We start from the raw sequence: 24,380 nt of genomic DNA, 5'->3' as shown, positions 1-24,380 counted from the left end.
AGGGATCGCAGCAGAGTTGTTTTCATAAGAACACGTTTTCGCTAGCTACCACGGGAATTTTCCCAGGGAAATGCATTTGCGTGTACATGCATATATTACGCCTGCTTGTTCGTCTCCAGGACTTGTAGGGCTGTTCTTCCTTTCACTTGAGGTAACTTTTTTTTTTTTTTTTTTTTTTTTCTTCTTCTCTCATTAAAAATGTATAATGGTATACATATAATTCGCTAAAGAAACCACTTTGGGAGTTTTCCTTTTTTTTCCAAACAACGAGTTGTATTCATCGATAAGTAATTTTTTCCAACTGGCTTTTTACGCCTTGATCATGATGCAAAAGAGTGGTTGAAGCTTATTGAAAGACTTTTTTGCAGAAGGACAGGAAGAATGATGCCCATTTTTATTTTTTGACGCGCCCCGCCCTACATGTGGACCCATTTAGTTGCAGTCGTTTTTGATGTAGTAGTTTTTTTTTTCTTCTTTGCCCTTTCGGAAGGAAGACTGCTCTTTTTTGCATTTACTTCCGCTTTTTTTTTATTTCTTATGACTGGCCGTACATTTGCAGTCAGCTAATGGGGAACAAGCGCCGCAAACAGTAGCAAGGAATTTTTTCTTCCACCTAAGGGGCAAATTTGCTATCGCCTGGTTACATTACAAACCGCGTGTCATTTTACTCTTACTCCAAGGGAGCGCTTCCTTGTCGCGTTGTAAATGTATCGCTGGCGATGATCTCCCCGGGGACAACATTTTCCTACTCAATGGTCTGCTCTGTGCCGTCGACGAAGGTAATCCGCTCGCAGTCGGACTGCTTGTTGAGGCTAAATATGCGCATGTCCCACACGGTGTTGCTGTGGAGCAAACCCTGTTTGTGCAAATTCTCAAAGAATGCGGCATGGTTTATCCGGCGCTTGTACTCATAAATGGTGCCTGCGAGGAAGTCTTCACTGGGCAAAGCATAGATCCTGTTGCATATGATGGAGGCCAAGTTGAGAGGCAACTCAGTCCCATCTCTACTTTTTTTCAGAGGCAAATTATCATTACAGGGATTCTTCATATTCTTAAAAGCGTCAAAGTCTATTTTGGCAATCTTTATCCACTGGATGCGAAAATTCCCTCCCAACCTATTCGTTATGGGTCCCCATAAATCCTCATACAACTTCTTAATCGGCATACTTACCATTTTTGCATAACCTTGAAAACCTCCACTTTCATTAACGGAGAAAAGGAATACGATGGTGTAATTTTCCTTAAACAGGGTGATAAATTTCCTCGTGTTGTTTTTTCCCGTGGCCCATACTCCATAGAGAATAGATAAGTACAGGTGCGAAATTTGATTACACTTTATTATAAAGATTTTTATTCTCTCACTTGGAATTATGTCATTGTTTATGTCGTATATGCCTGGGATGCTCATCATGTTCTCTTGGTTCCTGCTGTGTGTGAATCCCTTTTCGTTGTCGAGACTGCTCATTGGGATGTTGTCACCAGGGTGGAGAAAATCTTCCAAGTTGTTAGTACCTCCGCTCCCTGTCACTTTCATCTGGTAGTACCTGCTTATGCTCTGTGGATTGGAAGTATCTGGATAATTTCTATCCCCGTCGGGTCTCTCATTCTGGTGGTCTTCTCGGAGAGATAAACCTCCCCCGAGGTGACGCTGCATATCACTGTTGACTCCACGTTGGTAGTGGTCTAAATTCTTCACAGATGTGTCATCTGTTGAGAAAATTTTCTTCTCACTTTTCAGACTGTTTGAAGTGACAGAGGGGATTCCCTTCTCCTGGTACTTCTCCCCACTAAGAACAATCAAGGCGTCTTTCAATTTGCTCATATCTGAAGAGAGCTTCCTGTGATTGCTATACAGGTGGGCATACAAGCGCTGGTTCACTAAAATGTGATCCAAATAAAACTTGGGAAGGATAGTTATAAGGTTGATGAATTTTCTACTTTTGCATTTGTGTATCCTCTTGCAGTTATAACCTAAGTTACAGAAGCCTAGCAGATAATTCACACAGATATTTTTATCATACAATAACTTCAGTACATCATCCAAGTGATCATCTTTATTTTCTCCATACCCTCCAGGGTTGACATTGTCCAGGGTGTGTCGGAACATACAGGACCCCCGTACCTGGTCAGCGCAGTAATTATTTTTGAGGAAATTTTTACAAGATGGTATTTTGGCATATATAAGCTGGTGTAAGTAATTACAGAACAGATTCTTCATGCACATGTTTTTTATGTAGTGAATACAGATGATTGAATGTTTTCCTTTTTTCTGTTGGATGTCTACTCTGTCGATCCCCTTGATGGCGAGTAAGCTAGACTGTTCCTCCAGCTTCATTTTGACCTGCTTTTCTAGGTGCATAATATGGGGTTGTTCGCTTAGGTTGACATTACCTTGGTGGGTTGAGTGAATCTTGTGGGGATTCTCGCCATACACATCGTCCTTGCCTCCTTCCCTTTGGCGTCTCTCCTCCCGCATGCTCAGATACAGCTGGAAGAGGTTCCTCCTCCCCCTTCCCTTGGCTATTCTCTTTCGGGAGATCATTCTACTGTTGGGGGATGGGCTCCTAATAAGGAGCTTCCTCTTTTGGGGAACACCCTTGGGGACCTTCCCCCTTTCTCGGGTGCGCCAACCCGTTCGATCAAGTGAGCAGTTGGGGCCACGCCGGTACAGCGATTGCACCGTACAAGTGGTAAGGAGGTACTCAAATTGGTTTACTGTTTTGTATAGAGTTTTATTCCCTTTGAGATGGTTCCCTTCTAGCCATGATGGGAGTATTATCCAGAGTATATTTCGTGCATTGCCTGCATTGCCCGCATCGCCTACATCACCTGCGTGACCTCCATCACCTGCATGGCTTAGACTCTCTGTTGCCGCTGGGGACCCTCCTTCAGTTCCACCCGCAATGCGCAATGCAAGGGTGCAGGGAGCAGCGTATTTTTAGAGGAGTGGAGTTGCTCCACTTGGGTATTTTTTTTTTTCCTTCCCATTCAATGTATCATTTGCACAGTCCCTTGGGGTTATCTCCCTTTGGCATTTTCCGCCTGGCGCTTTTTCCTTTTTAAAAAAAAATGGTCATATTTCTTAGTACACAATTTGTGCCTCCCCCTGCAAAAAGGGCTACTTCGCCTCGAGGGGCAGTGGCGGGAAGGAGATTAAATTTTGGCCGTGCCTGCTACTCCACAGGGGTGGAGTGAAACTAGCGCTCCACAAGGTAGAGACTGTTTGACGGAAACTGCCTGGAAGAGACCATTTAGCCGAGGCAGATAGCAGGTGGCGCGACAAATCAGAGGTACACAATCTGATCAGGTGTCCCACCCAAGGGAAAGCACACTCTCGTCATTCTTTAAAGGGTCCTTTTAATTCAAACATCCTTTTTTTAAAATTATGTAATAATTCGCTTGGTTAAGAAATGAGGGGAACAAAATGGAGTAGCAGAATAAGTAAACAGATTAACTAAAATGGGAGTAGTGGAGGTCGCTTAAAAGTGGCAAAATGCGCATATGGTATGAGAAAAAAAAAAAAAAAAAAACGGGGAAACTATGTCCCTTCCCCTTGGAGGCGCATGTGCATTTCAAATGGGAGGTGCAAGAAAAGGGCGCGCCTGGACGCCTCTATCTCTTTTGCAAACATGGCAGAAAAAGGAGAAAAAAAAAAACACATTGTAAAAACGCATTATAAGAACGCATTACAAAAGGGCATTCTAAAGACGCATTCTAAAAACGCTTGCTAACAGCACAGTAGGATGACTGTTCCGCTTGTCGCGCTAAGCATATGCACCTTCACGACGCTACTCCCTCCCAGGCCTAACTGCCCGCGACTTCACTTTGCTCGCTTGGGCCACTCTGACTCGGTTCCGCAGTTGATGATGCATTCACAGAGCCGCTGTGTTGCATGCTGGCCTGGGGGGTGGGCACCAAATTGGGGGGAAAAGCTGCTGGGAAGTTGGGTGGCACGTTGGGTGGCACGTTGGGTGGCACGTTGGGTGGCACGTTGGGTGGCATGTTGGGTGGGAAATTTGGCGAGAAGGATGGAGGGAAATTCGGGGGGAAGTTGGGGGGAAAACTGGGGGGCATGTTCATCGGCATATTCATGGGCATGTTAGGAGGGATGTTCATATTGGGCGGCATATTCGGTGGCATATTCAGTGGCATATTCATCGGCATGTTTGGAGGTATATTCATGGGCATGCCTGGCGGCATGTTTGGGGACATGTGTGGGGGGATGCCTGGAGGCATGTTGAGAGGCATATTGGGGGGAATGCCTGGCGGGATGTTCATGGGTGGTAGGTTTGGGGGCATGCCTCCCATCATCCGATTGCCCATCTTCGGCGGCATCATGAAGGGGCCATTCCGGCGCATTCCACTATGCATATTCATCGGTTGTTGCGTAAAACTAGACGGCATGGGGGGAGGCATATTCCCGGGAAAGTACGAATTCATAATCGGTGGCAGGGAATCGCTTGAGGGGGGATTGATAGCATTCGAAGACGTTAAGGGGGTTCGTAAAAATGGATTGCTGTCCACATTGGGCGAGACACTATTCCTTCCACGCTTGCTATTAATTGCATTTTCTGCACTAGACAAATTATAGGGCATTACATGATTGGAGCTTCCATTTCCTGAGGACAAACTTAGAGCCTTGTTGGCTGCAATGAATCTTTCAGCCGCTGTCCCATGCCTCTCCCCCTTTGAGTCCTTCTTAAAAGCATACGATATGTGTACCTTTTTGTTGCATATGAATTGATTATTCATATTTTCGATGGCCATGTCACTTGACTCGAAGTTATCATACGAGATGAAGCCGTGTCCTTTGGACGTATCATCTTCGTTTTTAATTATCCTAACGGTTACTACTTGTCCAAATGAGGAGAAGATATCGAATAGCATTTTCTCATCCACTTCTTCGTCTAGGTTCCCTATGAATAGGTTCGCTCCTACGTCGAAGGACCTTTTGTCTTGGGACGCCTTGTTGCACCGCAGGGGCTTTCCGAAGAGCTTCGTCATGTTTAGCACCCTCCCTGCGTATTCACACTCATATTCGTATTCGTACTCGACGAAGCCGTAACCTGCGGGGGGAGAGGTGAGTAGAAGCGGGTGAAGTAGAAGGGGCAGACGTACAAACGGGTGAAGTACCAACAAGTGACGTCCAGACGGGTGACATCCAGACGGATGACGTACACTATACGGTGGGCGCTTCACCCGCAGGGGTGCACCTCCTACCTGCGTGGAACCCATTGATCTTGTCCCGCGGAATGTGCACATTCTTGACGTTACCACATTGCATAAAAAGCTCGCACAGGATTTCTTCGTCCACTTGGGCGTCTAAGTTGGCTGCAGCGGAGGGAGGAGACAGCGTACACACGAGAATATATACATATACCTTTGCATGCCTCAGCAAATGTGCAAAGGCCCAGTTGTCTGCCCCGACATCCTACCTATATAGAGTGTCGCTTCATTGTTTCGTTCATATATGTGACTAATCTCCTGGCTCTTATGAGGAGCGAACATTATATGATCTTCCTATGCTGCAGTGATACTCATAAATGGAATTTCTGTTCGTCTGTATGGGGAGGTTCGTGGGCTTGGACGCTACTCACGCATAGGCGTGGCAAGAAGCGGGAGCATAAGATTCCGCAGGGGAGAGAGAGCGTGTGCGTGTATAGGGTTATGCCCCCCCACCCCAAAACGATCATATGCATGTCAGTACACGCGGGGGCACCCCACTTGATTCGCTTCGTATCGCCGAGGCTCAAACAAAAACAAACAAAAAAAAAGGACCAAACGACAGATTGTGCAAAATAAGAAGATCCCGATGAGGGGGCTGGTCGCGCAAAACGTACAAATGGCGCAGTCTCGCAGAACGCACAAATCGAAGAGAGGGACAATTCAGCCCTTCCCCCAAAAAAAAAAAAAAAAACACAATATGAAGCCTCAGAAAAGGATAACTTTTCCTATTTTTTTTTTTCTTTATTTTTCCTCTTTGGGTTAAGAAAAAAAAGAGGAAAAACTGTTGAATACCATTGGGTAAAAAAAAGGGGGCCAGGTGTTTAAACAAGTTTTCCTTTTTTTTTTGTTTTTTTTTTTCCTTCACTGGACCGCTTAAATATTCGTACGCATATACAAACACAGAAGATACCTGTGCTTATTTTATGCCCTATGTGATAGATATCTGTTAAGGGGAAAGGAGCATTATATAAGGATGGGAAGCTCCACAGGATAAGGGGCACGACACTATATGAGCGAGATGTTCACTTACTGTGGATAAAAAGAAGAGCATTTCACTGTCCCACTTCTTTCCTTTCTTTCTCTTTTATTTTTTTTCCCCTTTTGACATTGCGCTTCTACACTGTGGACGAATCCTTTCAATGGTGGAGAAAATTCTAAACGGGGCTCGCAGAAATTCACGCGGTAGACCCACGAGCGGCGCGTAAATTAACGCACAAGCGGAGAAGGCGGCCAGGAAAGCAGCCAAGAAAGCGGTGACGGAAGAGGCAGCACACGTGGAGGCAAACACGGCAAAAAAAACAGGCAGGAGGAACGGTAAAAGGGTGATGCTGCACAGTTTGGGAAATAATGACATGGAGTCAAGCCACCTGCAGCGAAATATAACTGCCTTTTTGCGAAATAACCAGATGGGGCGACAAAACAACTGTGTAAAAAGGAAGCAGTCACGGCACGCGGAGAAGAGCAGGCCGTCGTTGTGTCAGGCGGGCCTTCCACGCCAAAAGGCGACCTGCCCCTAGAACAAGCTTAAAAAAAAAAAAAAAAAAAAATAGTAGTAATAATAGTAGTAATAGTAATACCACTCACCATGGTAATAGTAATATTATTAAACCCTAAACTGTGTATGTTTCCCCCAGTGGACGCAACCCAAAAGGATAAAAAATGAAAAAAATGAAAAAAAAGAAAAAGTACACGTACGTGACCTCAAATGCACGCTCGCTCTCCTTTTGGCTTTTCTTTCTCCACGCAAAGACCATTTAAACGAAGCAGGAAAAAAAAATCCGAGGGGATACACACTCATGTGCACATCTACGTGGTTATGCACACCGACGAGGTTATGCCAACCCATTCGTTCGGGAGCGCCGTCTTCGTGTAAACTTTCCCACGATGCACACACACGTTCTGAAAAAACAACCCCTGTTTTCTGCCTCCATGGTTATCACGTCAAAAGGAGTGGAAAAAGAATCTCATCAGATGGGTATACTCCAGCTGATCTTGGGCGAGAGTTCGCCGCGTGGAACGGCTAGCTCCAGCATGTATGGCGTATTGCCCGCGGACTAACCGCCTAGTGGATTAGCGTAGCGGTAACCACGCTGCTTCACTTACGTGGTTCAAGTTGGTAGACGCACCATCGTGCAGACAAAAAAAGGATGGTAGTCTATATGAGGCGAAAAAAAGGGCACACGGACACAGGGGCATACGCGCATGCATAGGTATATACGTCTTCCCCTTGACTTCGGGTAGCGGCGCGGCTAGGGTCATGGCACGCACGCATCTTTTCCACCAGGCTCTGCTGAGGGAGATATCGTCTCGCGCCTTTCCACCGCCTTTCCCCCCTCCCCTTTCACCGCGCAACCACAGCACGCAGTACGCGTGACTCCATGTCCACCACGCAGACGTCGCGCAGCTCCTCCATCTGCAGCAACTCCACCAACTTTACGCAGTGGAAAATGCTCTCGCACAGGCGCTTGTTATAGATGTTCATCATTTTCACTTTCAACGTAGAGATGTTAATACCCCTCTTGTGAGACTTGAGAATAGCAGTGAGATAAAATTTTAACTCCTCCATGGAGGCAATATAATTTTTTGCATCACCCCCCCGTGGGTTCAGGATGCCCATCTTCGCATCCTCGTACTTCCGACACTGAGAAATAGGCTTGATAAAGTTATTTTCGTAGGCAATGATTTTTCTAGTGGCACTGATGTGAACAATGTGACATAGTTGGCCTAAATAGAGCCCCTGAAAAAATGGCAGCTTCCTTCTTTGCAGCTCCTTCGCCATGCCATACCTCCCCCCTGTAAAGGAATACATCTGGGGATCATCCGAAGTGGCTATTTCGAGTAAATATTTCTCAAATTGATTCCATACGCTCGGATCGTATCTGTCTACTGAATCGTTAATGGAGAAAAAATAATCATCGTCCACCTTTCTGTGTGCAAAATGGACCAAATAGTTGTCCGATGAAGAAGTAGAAGAAGGAGAAGGAGAAGACGAAGAAGAAGAGTAGTTCTCCTTCACTGTGTACTTCTCAGGGAACAACCCATACGCATTTCTGATGTTGTTTTTTATCAGATCCCTGAAGTTATATTCGTCTGCCCTTCCTTTCAAATTGATGATCAGCGGAATGATCCTGTCGTCGTAAAGAGAGTTTAGTAGATCCTCTAAGTCCTGCTCATCCTCTTTCGACAGACATGCCTTTAAGGCTTGTGCGGATAGCTGATGGCGCGCTTCTATAGATTTCTTCTTTCCCCTTGTGTTGGACATCCCTCGCCTTTCCTGTGACTTGAGTCGATCCAATCGACCGTTGCTGCTGCTGCTGTGGTTGTTTCTTCCGCTGTAGCTTCCCCGCGTGATTGATGAGCCCGAGACAACATTCCTATTCCACAGGGAGTTATTTCGGCTGTCTTCGAACGCGCCCTTCCCTCTGCTGCTGAAAGATAGGTCTTCCCTCCTGCCTCCAAATAGGATGCCCTCCCTCTTCGCCTCTTCGATATCCCTTTCCCTTCCCTTAAAATTCCATCTAGACCAGTTCGACCCCACCTCGTCTATGAAGTGCCCCTTTTCGAAGGACCCCACAACACCGCTGAGGGTGTCACTTCCGACACCACCACCATATGGTTGATGTATCTTCAGATTCGCTGAGTCTCTTTTCAGGAAAGAGTTGCCCCCCTTGGTAGCCAAGCTGCCGTCACGATGTGCACTTTGGGGGATTCTCATCAGGCTATTCATCCCGTGTAGTGGCACAACGTAACCATTCGGAGAGGCATCCTTTGCTGCACTCTCTCCCTCCTCCACCCTGGACACATCACTGCGACGAAGGCTTCTACTATTCCTTCTACTCAGTAATAATAAATTTTCGTTTATTTTTCTGAGCTGCTCTTCGTTGTCCTCTTCCTTGTTAGCTGTTCTTAGAGATCCACGAATCGCATCTCCCCGTTCGATGGAATAGTCCCCCCAGGGGAAAGAACCCACGTTTGCGGAGTTTCTCCCTTCTAGCGCTTTCACGGGGACGTCTGACGAGGAAATATGGGTAGGAGAGGAGGGAAGGACTGGCGAAGCCGGCGAGACGGGCCCAGCATTCCATCCTGCCTCGGTGTCGTCCCCATTTTGGCCAAACGCGGAATCGCCACCGGGTGTGCCCCTGCCAAGGCTATTACGTTGCCCACTGGTATAATCGCTGATGTGCTTGCTGATGTGCTTGCTGATCTGCCCGCTGGGGATGCCCGCCTCCACTGCTACCGCCCTCGAATTGCTGATGTTGTTTGCCACCAAACTGTTCGCTAGGAACAATTTCAGATTGGCGATGCTGCTCCTTTCGGTCCTGTTCCTCACGTGCGGGGTGCCATCATTGAACTTGTCCGCCCTCCATTTGTCCTCACGGATCGCCGCCAACTCTGCGCCTTCAGGCGGAGATCCACCTCTCACGCGATCCATTTGTGAATACCTATAATTATACGTGTCCGTTTGGCCCCTCCCCAGGAGCAAATTGGAGGTGTGGTGATTCTGGCCACGGAGGTCCACTTCTCTCAGCTGTTCAGCTGCTCCATTCCAATTGTAGTTAATCGTCTCACTCTTAAGGATACCATTTTGCGTCCTCTCTTTCGCATAGCCGATTTGTAGCTCCGTCCCAGTGGCAATCTCAGACGCTCCCTCGACTCGGTTAAAGACTAATCCTGCACGCTCTCCAACGGAGGGGCGACCCACTTGCATGCTCTCCCTACCGCTGGCGCCCCTTCCCCATTTACTACGGTTATAGTCACCTATAGAGTCCATAATATATTGACTGAGAAGCACCTCATCATCCTCGTTGTCTAGAAGAAACCCTATCTTATTCTTTAACGCTTCAAACATGACATTTTTTTTCTTAGCGATAGGGTGCGGTGAGCCATGTGTAGACTGTCCTCCATTTCGAAAGCTACCCGGTGCATTATCATGCAAAATGGGAAAGGGGGTAGTCGGGTATTTGAAGTAGTTCTTCACTGGTAAGGCCGCACTGGTGATGTCCCCCATGGTAACTCCTCTTTCCACTTGGCTCATCTTTGCCCCATCGTCCACCCCACTTAACCCGTTTGCATAGTTCCGCACCGATTCGTAATTGGCCCGATGTGCAAATGGATCATTACCACCAGTGTGCTGGTCATCGAGATGGGAATGTCTACCCCCCTCTTCCTGTGCCACATGTCTGAGAATATCCCCCTGGTAGTACGCGTGAGTTTCGCCACTAAAGAGACTTTTCCCTGTGTGCATCACTATTTCGTCGTTCGTGTTCTCCACCTTGACATTGTGAGACTCATCGTTTAATAGTTGCAATAAATTAATGTAGAGCTCTGACGTGGTGCACTCCTTCGTATTGGGTCCAACGGAAGGAGTCTTCTCATCCCATTCATCTGGAGGTGCCACATGGCTGGGCGGAGTGGTGGCACTTCTCTTCCCTTCACGGTCCCCCTTGTCGAGACCTTTCCCTTGCATGCATGTTTCTCCCTGATCGGTTCCAACCCATTCGGGGATGAAAAACAGACTTGGGGCGTTGGGGACATCTTGGCCATTTGGGGCATTCGAATCGGTGTACTCGTAGCCTTCCCTCTTGTACTCCCCCGCATTCGTGTCATCACGATGGTCCATCATCCCCCTGAGGTCGTGTTTCACTTTCACGCCGTTCTCTTCATTTACGCTGTCACCGCTTGTTCCGACTCTTTCTGTTTTAACTATTTCTTCGCCCGACGGACGAAGATTCTCCCCGCTCGATCTTGAGCTTTCCCATTTGAAACCAATGCCTGCTTCGTTGCCCCGGTCGCTCTTCACATACGTCTCGATGGTGTGATGGCTCAATATGAGGCTGTTCTCCAGGGTGGGGAGGTCGAAGCATACGCTTTTCCCCTTTTCGTAGCCATCAAAAGGGAGGGCATCTTCCCCTTGTACGCGTTCTTCCATGTCTTCCCCTTCGACGTGTGCCCCTTCGATGACTGCCTCTTCTTCGCATTCTCCCATCTCTCGATACTTCCTAATATAGTTACAAAGGAACTCCCTGTTGCTGCCGCTGAGAACTTGGAACAGATTCTTGTTCAGCTCCTGTGGCTTCCCCGTTTGGAGAGTCTCTAATCCCCCGATGTGTCCGTTACTACCGCCCAGCTGCGCTAGCAGGAGTTCCACATTAGTGCTGTAGCGTTCCTGTTCCAATGAAGATCCACTCATAGGAAACGCATCATCAGCATTATCATCACCACCCCCCTCCAACGTGTCGAAGTTTCCGCTCGGCTCCATTGGACAAACCCCCCTGACAACATCATCTATGAGATGCTCACCTCTCCCCTCGGCCATCTTCATGCTTACACCATTCTGCACACTCTTACCTTTTGGCGCATTATAAATTTCTTCGTTCTTCATCAACCAGACTCCTGGGTTGCCATTTCTGTTAAATGATCCAAAATGGTTAAACAGCGACTTGCTTCCGAATATGTTGTATTCCCGTTCGTCCCCGCTCGTGAGCGCCTTCTTCAGCCTCAAGGCGTGTGCACAGTTTCCACCCCTAAGGGATGCTCCTGCGGAGGCCTCTCCCACGTTTGCCGCCTCTCCTACCAACTGTACGGCCCCATTTGGGTAACTCCCACTCTCCATCGTCTCAAACTCGTACGTGTTGTCCAAATCCCACTCGACGTTCAAGCTATTATTTTTTGTTTGGAGGCGCGAAATGGTTTCACCGAATTCGCTACTTTTGTTGTGGGTGCTCTTCACGTTACCATCCCTTTTCGACGTCACCGAGTCGTCACTTTTTGCCAGCTCGAATATTTCCGATAGGTAACTCTTAATGTAGTTGAAATTCTCTACTTGGTCGTTCTCCCCACTGGTTTTTCTCATCTCCGCTTTTTCATTTTCTTTACTTTTCCTTTGGGTGCTCTCAATAGTGGTTTCTACATCTTTCGCCATTCCGTTCTTCCGCGGTGTAGTGGCATTCTGGTTGTTCCTTTTACTTGTCTTCTTCATCCTCGTTGGGAGCTTCTTCAAATGATTGCTACAGCGAATGAGCCACGAGTCCGTATTGCTTCTCCCGGTGAGGTAAGCTCTATGCTGTTCTTCTCCAGAGGTGACTACCTGAGATGTATTTTTATACTAGGTAGTGGGGGCTTCCTTCCACAGGGTTACACACTTATTTTTGTGAGTGTGGGGTAACCTTTCTCTACTTCGATTTTCACAATATGATACGATATGTCGCGACTCAGGTGGGTCTATAACGTGCACGACACAACTGAATGGTGCGGATGACTGACTATTCAAATTATGCAACACTTGCATTACCCCAGATGCAATTATGAGGATCTCCTCTCTCTTACAATCTGCATAAAATTTCGTGTAATATTTAAAAGAGTCACAAGCACCCCTCTCATGCGTAGGCGCACTTATCGCCGAACAAACACATAAGGGTAAAAAAAAAAAAAAGGAAAAAAAAGAAAGAAATATGGACAGCTTCGCTTGAAGGTGCTGACTTGTAGAAGCCGCTAAAACTTCTGCTACAGGTCGAGCCAAACAGAACAACAAACAGGCATGTACGCATGTATGTATGCTCATGAATACGCACTACAAAATGGTGCGTAAAAAAAAGGAGGGCACAAACAACAACCACTACGTGGGGAAATTAAAACAAGAGTAAATACCCCCCTTTTTTTTTTTTCTTCATAAAACACTTGACAGAATCCATACACAAACTAGCTCTTAGCTCTCCAGAAAAAAAAATGCACACAATGGAGGCAGTAAAAAAGGACAAAACTAGTACTTCGCATTAGGAATAACATATGCGTAACGGATAAATAGTTCAGTGGGAACCCCAAGTCTTCTTTGTAGATTTTATATACACAATACGGTGAGGAGACGATTTTCCTAAAAATATACGTAGACAGTGGTAGTTCTATAAATGGGAACTACACCAACTTGGGGAAGGGGGAAATGGCAGCAGAGGGAAGAAAAAGGCAGGGTCGAAAAAAATGAAGGGTCGAAAAAAATGGAGGATCGCACAAAATGGAGGATCCAATAAAATTGAGGGCCGCACAAAATGGAGGAATACTTCTTCCCCTCTATGGTGCATAATAATAGGCACCGACGCAGGACGCACTACTCGAAGCTGCTGTGTCACGCGCGAAATGAGAAATGTGAACGGCAAAAGACTAAGCCGTTGCACTATAAAGTGGTTCAATCTATATGTACACAATTCATTCGTGTCACTCGATGGACAGATGTAGGGCCCATGGAACGATTTAAAATTCGACAATTACTAACTCGCAATCGGTTCCATGGATGTGTATACAAATGTATGTGGTGGAACAAGGGGGAAGCAGGCTTCGTCTTGCTTTCTTCGCGTCGCAACAAGGGGAAAACGAACATGCGGGTAGTATGTACATATACGTTTACATATACGTACACATATACTCATGCATGTGCATATACGTGTATGTACGCTGGAGCGCGATATTTTCCCCCTCCCGTGGTGTTTGAAAAATGCAATTTAAAAAGGGTAAATTAAAGTTGCAGGCCAAGTGCAACAGCAGAGCGTCCTTCGAATAGCGGGCTACGACATGGCAAGGGTGATACAATAGTGGCGAACAAAATGAGGGGAAAAAAAAAGAAAACAACTGTTACTACACTGGCTAACGAGTTCCTCCTTTCCCGCGCTCATAAAAACATAACATTCGCGGAGTGTGTCTTAAATCGCGCCGGTAAACTTACTCCTTCTCACAGAAGTGCCGAATGAACAACGGATTCAAAAGGAATGGTGGCTGATGTTGAGAATTTTCAATATTTTTCGAGCATACACAAGTGTTCACATTATTCTGCATACGAGAAAATTAACAATAACAACAAGTACATTTTTTTAAGGGAAAATTGGGAGAAAACTGTTTTGAATTAAAAAGGAAGTCGAACGGGAAAAATTTTTGTAGTTGCTGCGCGCAGGTGGACAATGTGGCATGGAAGAAATAGCAAAATGGTGAAAGATAGGAACAATAAGGCAGAGAAAGGGCGAAATAGCTAGCTAGCCAAATAGGTTGCAGAATATGGCTATTCTGGCAAGGTGTCGCAAGACGTGTGCAAAGCTTTCTGAACTGTTACTTACGATAAAAAAAAACATCATGCACATTTTTGCGAAAAAAAAAAAAAAAGGTGTAGAATAAAAATTTTATGAACGGTTCATATTTTTTTTTTTTCCGAAACAGCTAAATGGCTAGCTACAGTTGTAGTTCCCTCCATTTTTTTATCGCTAGCCTTTTTAACAATTTTGGAAATTAAAAAAATGCTGGCGATCTATGGACAGTTTTATTTTTTTTTTTTCCATCACGTCTAAGAATTATCAGGAGTGGGAAGGAGATAAAAAAGTAGCCACGTGGGGATCTCTAACGGGTGGGGCTGTCTAGGAATAGCTTTTTCCCAATTTATAAATAGCTTTAGAGGTAGCTACAATTTGTTGGGAGGACTGGGACGGTCGGCAAGCTGCTCGGTCTGTTGGGCACATGCACAAAAAGGCTCGGACGTTCGTCATTCGCACACGAAATGTTCAAACGGAATGTGCATACGCGAGTTCTGCTACTCCCTATATCGAGCGAGGCTACCCAGCGGCTTGGCTGTTCCACAGATCCATATGGACACATTCGTGCGTACAAAAAAAAGGATAGGGGCGATAGAACCCCTGATGGGCGCAGAAACGGTCAACCGCTAACCGCGACGCTTAGGGACAACGTCACTGGAGAATAAACTGAGCAATTTGCTCATTTTCGCCATTCAGGCCCCCCTTGGCGCCAACCGCGTCCCTCACTCGTTTCACATCATTCGATGGGACATTTTCGCCCAGTATAACGTTGTTGAAAAAGGTTAAAATGCGGAGTAAAATCTGCTCATCGTTCGTTTCGTTAAACGCGTTAAAAATGTGGTGGAAACCCTTTGTCCGTGTTAAAAATGTCGGGAGGCGCAAATCAGAGGACAACATACCAAGTGCCCCAGTAGAAGCATAAACGGCCTTGTAATTTTCCTTCTCCATGGTAAAAGAATACATTATTTGTATGTCTACGAAATTAATTTGTTCATCCTTTCCTTCCCTGTCGGAAATTTTTTTATATTTATCATACACATACTGATGGACGTGGGGCTGAGAACATAAGTTGCATATGCACTCTAAGCTGGACGACCGAATGGACTCATTTTCCGATACGAGGATATCGAAGCACTTGTTCCACAAATTCAGTTGCATGGCTTTGATGGCTACGTTCTCGTCAATGGTCAATATATTCGTTATGGCCATTAAGGACTTGAACACAACCAGCTCTTCTTCGTTAGCCAGTTCCTGAATCAGCAATGGGAGTGAATCATATGCCTCGTAAAACTGAATCAACTTAGGGTTTGTGTAAATAAAAATTTCGCTCAAAGCTAAGGCACAGTTTTTTTTATTAGCAATATGTTTGGACGCCAGGAGGAGGGTCTTCAATCCATTGTTTACAAGTACGAGGCCAATATTTTTTGTATCTTTGACAAGCTTGGAAATGATGCCACACACAGCTTCGGCTATGTTGGTGGTAAAAAAATTGGTGTTAATAAAATTATATATGATGTTAACGATTGCGCCATTTTTGTACTTGCCCCATTTGGGAAGGATGACTCCTTCGGCCCCTTTGAGTAGGATGCCTTCTTCCCCCCCTTTTTCTTTCACCTTCAGCGCATAGTTCTCATTATACAACAATAAGTTAATTAGCCGATTACTCGTTTCTTCATCTCCATAGTCATACAGGGGGTCCGTCTTCGGTTTGGCTGCTGTGGGTAACTTCTCGTAAAATTGTTCCAGGGCTTCAATTTGCTCCGAGTCGAAGTTGGATAAATTGGTTTTGTTAATTTCTCTTCGCCTGATCTTTTCATCTTTTCTTGTTAATATTAAATTGTTAATGGTGTTGCAGTATAGGTATTTGTACGTGTTGTCTAGCTTCTTCTGGTTTATATCATCTCCCACTTTGATGAGGAAGAAGAGGATGTAGTGGTTGTCCTTCTCAAGGAGCTGCTTTTTAAATTCGATGTGCAGGCTGAGGTAGAAGACCATTTCGATGAGATTCTTCAGCGCGTTTTCGTCGTAATCTGTGCTGCCATGCGAGGAAACGCTCGTTTGTTCCTTCGCCATTTTGCTCACGAGTTCGCAGTTCTTTCTGCCACTGTGCGAGGTGTTTGCGGTGTTTTCGGTGTTTTCAGTGTTTGCGGCGTCGGAGGGCTGCTCCGATGACTCAAGAAACTCTCGCTTCAGCAGACGGGTTGGGGGGTCCTTCTGAGTGGGCCCATCCTCAGGTAGTTTGCTCATTTGCCCATCACACCGCAGAAGGAAGCGCTTCAACAACTCCTTGGCGTAGGAAAACAAGTCGACTCTTTTGGAAATTTCTTCTTTGAACTCTTCGCTGTGCATATACAGTTTGAAGGAGCCCACGAGGAACTTTAAAAAATTCTCGTCATAGGGAAGGCTCCTCAAAATGGTAATGTACACATCGATGTAGCTGTTTAGCATGAAACGCAGCTCTGGGATGTTCAGAAGTAGAAGCAGAACGTCGATGAAAAGGGAGACATCTTTCTTTGGTTTCCTTCCCACGGAGTTATTAATAAAGCTAAGTATATCACACATGTATTGATTTTTTCCGATTAGGTAGTTAAGAACAATACTTTTGTCTACCAGGAAGAGACACTTAACGGATAGGAACCACTCCAGGCCAATATCCTCTGGTTTGAAATACAAATCAATGCACTCATAGATCAGGTCATTCATTTCGGTGTCCTTTTCGCTCGGTCTATTTTTATCATGCAGAAGAGAGAAGATAAGTATTATGGCGTACTCCACGTCACTGGCGAAATTCTCATGCATACTTATGCACTGCTGAATCGTTGTCTTAATTTCTAGGCTGGCACAGAGGGGGTGCTTGCAGACGTCGCCAAAGTGGGCTTCAATCAAATAGTGCTGGGTATCCACGTTGCCATCTTCCCTTAAGGTGTGTAAAAAGGAGACTGAACTTTTTCCCCTATTTGTGTTTCTCCTCTGTATAAAGAATTTTTTTTTTTTGCAGAGGAAAATGATTGCATCCAGTGCACTGCTAGCCATGTCTACGTCGTCATTAGAGAGAAAATACACATTGAGCATTTTTATGACTTTTCCATTTGTCACTACATGGATGTACTTGACGATGTGGATGGTAAAGATGAGAATATCCTTCACAAGTTGGTAGCTCTGTTTGTTCTTATCAAATTTGAGAATTTCCATCTGATTGATCTTACCCTTTATATAGCTGTTTATCCACTGCTCATCGAAGGACTCATGGAAAGACAAAATGGTTTTCACGAAATGGACGTCGTAGTAATAGTCCAGCTTCATGTCACTGACCTTGTTGATGCAGACGTTGCTACTTCTTGACGTTTCCTCTGCATCTCTTTCCATTTTAGACACCAATTTGTACATGACGTGGAGACATGCCTTCTCAATGGATAGGGGGTTCTTCTCCCCACGATTCAACACTTGGGAGAAAAAATGGAAAATATTTTCCCTCAAGAGGGTGTGTATTTTATGCTTATAAATGGTATAGATCATTTTTACTTTCTCTTCTTCCGTGCTGGCATCATCAAGAATGGTCTTCTTAATCATATCAATGGTGATACCTACCCCCTCTTTCTGATGCTTTGATTCTTCCATTTCTCTGATTAACCTCTTCAGCTTGTCATTGATTCGGTTCACTTCGTTTCGCAGATCAGCACTACCGCGGGGGGAAGCGTCATTGGAAGTGCCAGAACCGACCTCCTTCAAGAGGACCATCTTGCAACGCTCAAAAGATTCTATGCATTTTTTGTAATTCTTTAACTTCTCGTAGCAGAGGCCCAAGGTGTGGTAACTCTTGTAGTGTTTCTTATCCATCTCGCTTACATACGAGGAGTAATCAATTGCCTCTTCCAGTCGGTCCAGGAAGTAGTAACATAAGGACACATTGTGGCATATTTTCGTGAAGAGGTCTTTCACGTGCTGGTTGAGGTTGGGGGGATGATCTCCGTTGGTACCCTCGGGGACGTCCACCTCCTTTTTTTCCCCCCTTTCGCGAAAAAACTGGACGCAGTTTCGAACCTTCGTGGAATCGACTGGCTCACCACAAATCTGCGCAACGGCGCCCAGGTAAACACCTAGAGCCTCTTCATACTTCTTGCTCCGGAACAGTTTGTTCCCCTCGTTTTTGGTTTGGTCCAGCAATTGGGCGCTGGCAGGGGTAATCTTGGGTGCGTCCATTGGGGATGCGCGTTGGGAGAAAAAGGAGTTCGTCGGGAGAGAGGTGTTCGTTCTCGGGAGAGAGGTGTACGTTCTCTGGAGAGAGCTGCTCCTTCCTCTGGAAAGATCTATGCTTCTGTTGGGCAGGGGGCTCCCTCGTCGGAAGCGCGAGTTGCCTGCGCTGTTCTGGGGGGCATTGTGCAGCCAACTCTCGCAGACCCACCCGTTCGATGTGCATTAAAGCTGCTTAGCAAGGTTTCCCCCTCGGTCGGGCGAAAATGATACCTTCACTTTGCGTGCTTCCCTGAACATGGGTGGGAAGTCGGAACTGTCCCATTTTTTCGCCTGAACGTGTTTCTGTCATTTTGCTAAATTGCTCATTTTACTAATGTAATTTCTTTTGTAATTTTTTTTTTTTTTTCCCGTGCGCTCGGCTATTTCCACTCCGCACAGGGGCCCACACGCGCGTGTTGCCTCGCATCCCGTGCAACGCGAAAAGTGCGCCCGCTGCCCTGACGGCATGGGGGCGGTCTCCCAATCCACCAGCGTTCTGCGCAGTGGGGTATCACCCAGCAGTTAACCGCTAATTGGCGAGCCGTTCACTGCTAATTGGCTACCCTTGTGGCACTACGTAGTGTGACAGAGTGGAGCACTGACAACTGCACAACATGAGCGCAAGGTGCCGGGGAACAACACCAAGAAAAAAAATAAAAATAAAAAGTCTTCCTCCACATGGGCACTATGCCTCCACGTGCCCGAATGTATCATAAGCCGGCCCAAGTGGTTAAGCGGCAGATAAAAGTGACCCACAAGAAGGAGGCAGAGGATTGTGCAAAGAAAGGTGTAAAGAATGGCTCAAACGGTGAGGCATGCAATGACACAGTGCGCTGCACACGTGGTGACCCGCTTCGCAACCCGAAGGGCGCATATTGCAACGAGGAGAATTTCAGCAACTGCGCTGACTTCTTATTTTCCACCCCCCGGAGGAACCTGTGGAATAAGAATAAAAAACACACCTGCGTTGTCCACGCTTGGAAGGGAAATCCCATGTGAGAGCTGCCACAGAGACAACTGTGTGTCATTTTCGAAGGTGCATTTTGCCACACTAAATAAAGGGGGAGACACGCGGAGGGATGATGCATATGGCTTTGAGAAGGAGGCCGGTACAAGGGTGTCCACTTTGTGCAGAGAAAAATCGGATGATCAAAATGTGTGTAACGGGAAAACAAATGAAGCGCAAAGCGGCCATGTAAAAGGGGGCGCTTCAGATATTGTCCTCCTGAATGAAGGTGGTACCCCCCTCGCAGGTGATGACCCACAAGTGACACCCACCGATGTGATAAAAAATGAAGTTGCAACGGAAGAGGGAAGGGAAAAAGCCACAAAAGAATACATGGTCCTAATGTTCACATGCAAAATATGCGAAAAGAGAAGTGTGAAGAAGTTTTCAAAGCAGGCATACAATAACGGGGTGGTTATTATTCGTTGCCCGTCGTGTGAGAACCTGCACTTGATTTCGGATCAGCTGGGATGGTTCCAGGAGGGGAAGACCAACATCGAGGATATTCTAAAACAGAAGGGGGAGAACGTCATTAGGAAGTTTTCCTACAACAACCTTCTCGAGATCGACGATCTGCTGAATGCGTACAAGTGAGTCGCGCAATTGGCGGCGCCGACGTAAATGCACTCATGTGGATGTACTCACGCGTGCCTGTGGGTAACATAATACGTGCGCGCATGTACACATACACATCCGTATCCACGTGTGTTCCTTTGGGGAGAAGAGGCCCCACATTGGCAAGAACTACAGTTATCACGTTTTGGTGCATCCTGTTTGGACCATTTTTTCCGTCATTTTTGTCGTAATTTTTGTCCTCATTTTTGTCCTCATTTTTGTCCTCATTTTTTTTTCCCATGAGAAAACCACAAATGTTAAGTTCGTCCGGGAATGGGAGTCGATTATCCGCTCCCCCGAAAGGGTTCCCTCCCTTATGCTCATGTGCAGCAGAGCCCCTCCCGTTTAGCTGGTAATTCGCCTGTGCGTAATTGGCAAATTGGAGAGACCAAGCAGCTCCGCTAGATGCGTTTGAATAATGATGGCATGGACTTTTCTATATGTCCTTACCTCGGACGTGAGGTAACTTCCGATAGGGGTCTCTCTTATACAAAGCGGCGATGCTGTACATGCAAGGGTGAAGGGAACTGCCCCGGTAAGTGCCTACCCAGATCGGCGGTTTTCTAATATGTGTGGTTGGTTAGGCGGGTGGTCAGCAGTGATATGTCAGCCGGAGTATCCTCTATGGAGGCCCCCCTCTGTGAACAGTGGACGAACCGCCATGATGCTGATATGGTTCGCCAAATATGCTTTTAAAAGGAGCAGAGCGGGAAGTAGAGGCCCTCCGAGGATGACGGGTAAATTTTTCCCTAATTATTATAAGCCGCCCACGGCATGAACGAACAGAGCAAAGGTTGAGTCACAAAAACAGGGGACGCTCCTCCCCTTGAATTGTGCTCACATGAAGCTGTGCCCAAGTGTACATATTCATTCGCGTAGCTACGTTAAGGGGGGAAGAAAAAATATCTTTTTTTTAATGATGCCATGTAGCGGAAGCCATTTCTTCCCCCTTGGGAGATCTGTCCATTGGCTGGTGCACCACCCGTTGCACGTGATGGATGCGCGTGCTAAGTAGCATGCAACTTGGCTGCCGCATGGCGCTCACATTTGCGCTGCTCCCCTTGCGCATATCGGCCTGCGCGCGTTGTTGCAAAACTGCCTCGAAATATTTGCATACGTTCGCAATTTTGCCCACATTTTTTGACGTTATTTTGGAGGCTATTTTGAGGTTATTCTTTGATGCTATTTTGCTGCTACCCTTCGCCCTTTTCCATTTGGTTGCTTAATTTTTTCTTCGATGCTGTGTTGAGATCCCCCTGAGAGAAATTGCCAACATGTTAGCGGCCCCCCATAGTTGTATTAACCTTCCGGAAGCCGCTTGACAACTGCGTGGAGAGGGCGACAAACTTCTTGACCATTCGTTCCACCCCCACACGACGGCGCTTCAAGGGAAAAGGTACATGAGACTGCTAGGGACGCTGCTAATTCTGGTGCCCCTGCAAGTGAAGGCGCGCTGTGACGTTCTTAGCAGAGTAAACTCCAAACTGTCGAGGGGGACGTTCAGCAGCTTTCTCACGAACAGGCATAGTAAGGCCACGTACATCATACACAGGCCACTGTCTAGGGAGAGAGAAAAAAGGAGGTACACGCTTTTAAGCAGAAGAAGGGTGAGTGCCCACAACGTCACGTTAGGAAGCGCGTACCTAAGTAGCGTCCCATTAGGAAGTAGGCATCTATGTAGCGTGCCGTTAAGCAGTGCACACCCAAGCAGCGCTCCGTTGAGAAGCATGAAAGAAAGCCACGCTGAAGCAACCGGCTCATCCGCCGTGGAAGCCACCCGCATAGAGGAGCAGATAGAAAGGTGCAGCCAGGAAATATCGGCCCTGGTCGAGAGGAACGAATGCATCCGAGGAATAAACGATGAGGAGCTCCAAAAAGAATACGGCGCGAATGAGCAGTCCTTGGAGGAGAAGAAGCGGAAGTTGAAACGGCTGTATAGTGTCCCAAGCCAGCGACTAAATTTGGCAAATAATAGAACCAAAGTGGAGAACTTGGCCAAAAGGAAGCTCTTTTATACCAACTCGTTTGAGATTTATGGAGGTTCTTCAGGGCTAATCGATTACGGCCCCTCCGGATGTCTTCTAAAATCAGAACTTGAGACCCTCTGGAGATACCATTTCATTTTTTATGATGAGATGCTGGAGATTTGCGGAACGTGCATAACCCCCTACAATGTCTTGAAGACGTCGGGACATGTCGACCGGTTTACCGATCTTATGATCAGAGATGCTGTCACGGGGGATTTTTACAGAGCGGATAAGTACATCGCGGAGTACTTAACGAGTAGGGTAGAGGAGGGAAAGAAGAAGCAGGAAAAGGATGCGGTGAAGAAAACAGAGGAGGATGAGCGGTCGATGGGTAAAAGGGATGATCATCAGGGGAAGGACCACCAACTTGAGCGGGACCACCACCTCGGACAGGGCATCCGAATCGATAGCGCCGACCATATGATGGCAATCGTGAGGAGGCTCGACGGAATGAACGCCCAGGAAATAAAAGACATCATCAAGCAGTACGATATAAAGTCTCCTTCCAAGAACGACTTCGTGGGTCCCTTCCCCTTCAATCTCATGTTCCAGACGAGGATCGGCCCGAAGGAGGACGTAGAGGATAACACTGCGCAGAGGGGAAAATCAAATGAGTCGTCCCCCCACGCAGACGCAAATCAACTCAACAGCATTGCATTCCTGAGGCCAGAAACTGCCCAAGGAATCTTCGTCAATTTTAAGAAGCTGCTAGAGTATAATGGAGGCAAGATGCCCTTCGCAGGGGCCCAAATCGGACTGGGGTTTCGAAACGAGATATCTCCAAGGAATGGCCTTTTGCGTGTCCGTGAATTCGAAATGGCTGAAATTGAGTACTTTGTCAATCCGGAGAAAAAATGCCACGAGAAATACCACCTCTTCAAGCACCTCATCCTTCCCCTCTACCCGCGGGAGGAGCAGCTTAGAAGTGGACAGGACAGCGATGGGGAACACAGCCGCGTCGTCCACATGCAAATCGACGAAGCAGTCATGAAGGGAATTATTGCCAATGAGGCCTTGGCCTACTTCCTCGCAAGGACATATCTGTTCCTGCTAAAGTGTGGTATTAACAAAGACGGCCTCCGATTTCGACAACACTTACCCACGGAGATGGCTCACTATGCGAATGACTGTTGGGACGCAGAGATTCTGACTTCCTATGGCTTTATCGAGGTGGTGGGACACGCAGACCGATCTGCATACGACTTGAAGAATCACATGAAGGTGACAGGGGCGAATTTATATGCCTGCGAGAAGTATGATACGCCCGTGGAGGAAGAGCATATCAAGATTTCTCCGAACAAGGCAAAGATAGGAATGAAGTTTAAGAGCCAACAGAATGCGATATACCAGTGGCTGAATGAGAGGACAAAGGAGGAACTGCTATCCATCGATGAGGAGCTGAATAGGAACAACTCCTACGTGGTCAACATAAGCTGCAGTGGTGCTCCCTCCGCTGCCTGCGCTTCCTCTGCCTTTCCCCCCCCCTTGACATTCGAATTGACCAGAGATATGCTCAAATTTGAAAAGAGTAAAAAAAAAGTGCAGGAAAGGAATTTCATTCCGAATGTCATTGAGCCTTCGTTTGGGATTGGGCGACTCATTTTTTGCATCATAGAGCATTCATTTCGAATCCGCACCTTTACCGATGACAAAGAGGAGAGGCATTACTTGTCGCTACCTTATGCACTGGCCCCTGTCAAATGTTCCGTGTTAACCATATCGAACCATAAGACGTTTGTTCCCTTCGTCAAGCAGGTTCAAATGATCCTCAATGAATTTAGCATCTCCTCCAAAATTGACAACTCCAGTGTCTCCATTGGGAAGAAGTACGCTCGTACGGACGAAATAGGAATCCCCTTTGCAGTCACCATCGACTTCCAGACGGTGAAGGATAAGACGGTCACACTTCGAGAGAGGGACTCCATGCTGCAGATCAGGATTCGCATCTCCGAGTTGGTTGGAATTGTCACTTCCCTCCTTCACCAGAAGAATACTTGGGCAGATTACGTCGCCCAGTACGGCCTCTTCACGCAGCAGAATTTGGACCCCTAGGGAAGGGGGGTCATCACGCAGAGCGGCCATGAGGGGGGACCACCATCACAGGGAAAAGGCATCTAACGGAGGAACCATCAGGGGGAGCGGCCATATGGTAAGGTCGTCTTTCCCATACCGCTGCAAACTGCCTAACAAAACACCAAGCGGAGG

The 24,380-nt window shown here is 46.7% G+C and overlaps 6 protein-coding genes across 6 annotated transcripts; 2 read left to right on the top strand and 4 right to left on the bottom strand.

Annotated features, from left to right (window-relative positions):
• Positions 1 to 745: 745 nt before the first annotated feature.
• C922_03655 (hypothetical protein) lies at positions 746 to 2,542 on the bottom strand (the record flags this gene model as incomplete). Its single annotated transcript, XM_008819247.1, has 1 exon — positions 746 to 2,542. One exon carries the CDS (start codon positions 2,540 to 2,542, stop codon positions 746 to 748), a length of 1,797 nt encoding a protein of 598 aa, XP_008817469.1.
• A 1,262-nt stretch (positions 2,543 to 3,804) lies between these two features.
• Positions 3,805 to 5,508, bottom strand: C922_03654 (hypothetical protein; the record flags this gene model as incomplete). Its single annotated transcript, XM_008819246.1, has 3 exons — positions 3,805 to 5,066; positions 5,221 to 5,331; positions 5,436 to 5,508. 3 exons carry the CDS (start codon positions 5,506 to 5,508, stop codon positions 3,805 to 3,807), a joined length of 1,446 nt encoding a protein of 481 aa, XP_008817468.1.
• Positions 5,509 to 7,567: 2,059 nt separating this feature from the next.
• Positions 7,568 to 12,205, bottom strand: C922_03653 (hypothetical protein; the record flags this gene model as incomplete). The annotated part of the gene is made up of 1 exon (XM_008819245.1): positions 7,568 to 12,205. The coding sequence occupies one exon, from the start codon at positions 12,203 to 12,205 to the stop codon at positions 7,568 to 7,570; it is 4,638 nt and encodes a 1,545-aa protein (XP_008817467.1).
• Positions 12,206 to 14,945: 2,740 nt separating this feature from the next.
• C922_03652 (hypothetical protein) lies at positions 14,946 to 18,494 on the bottom strand (the record flags this gene model as incomplete). Its single annotated transcript, XM_008819244.1, has 1 exon — positions 14,946 to 18,494. One exon carries the CDS (start codon positions 18,492 to 18,494, stop codon positions 14,946 to 14,948), a length of 3,549 nt encoding a protein of 1,182 aa, XP_008817466.1.
• A 738-nt stretch (positions 18,495 to 19,232) lies between these two features.
• Positions 19,233 to 20,127, top strand: C922_03651 (hypothetical protein; the record flags this gene model as incomplete). The annotated part of the gene is made up of 2 exons (XM_008819243.1): positions 19,233 to 19,335; positions 19,460 to 20,127. The coding sequence occupies 2 exons, from the start codon at positions 19,233 to 19,235 to the stop codon at positions 20,125 to 20,127; spliced, it is 771 nt and encodes a 256-aa protein (XP_008817465.1).
• Positions 20,128 to 21,548: 1,421 nt separating this feature from the next.
• Positions 21,549 to 24,227, top strand: C922_03650 (glycyl-tRNA synthetase; the record flags this gene model as incomplete). The annotated part of the gene is made up of 1 exon (XM_008819242.1): positions 21,549 to 24,227. One exon carries the CDS (start codon positions 21,549 to 21,551, stop codon positions 24,225 to 24,227), a length of 2,679 nt encoding a protein of 892 aa, XP_008817464.1.
• Positions 24,228 to 24,380: the final 153 nt, after the last annotated feature.

This window comes from Plasmodium inui, assembly GCF_000524495.1.
Source record: "Plasmodium inui San Antonio 1 unplaced genomic scaffold supercont1.16, whole genome shotgun sequence".
NCBI classification, from domain to species: Eukaryota; Apicomplexa; class Aconoidasida; order Haemosporida; family Plasmodiidae; genus Plasmodium; species Plasmodium inui.
Note: the sequence above shows the minus strand (reverse complement) of the source record. Positions and strands in the feature narration are given on the sequence as shown.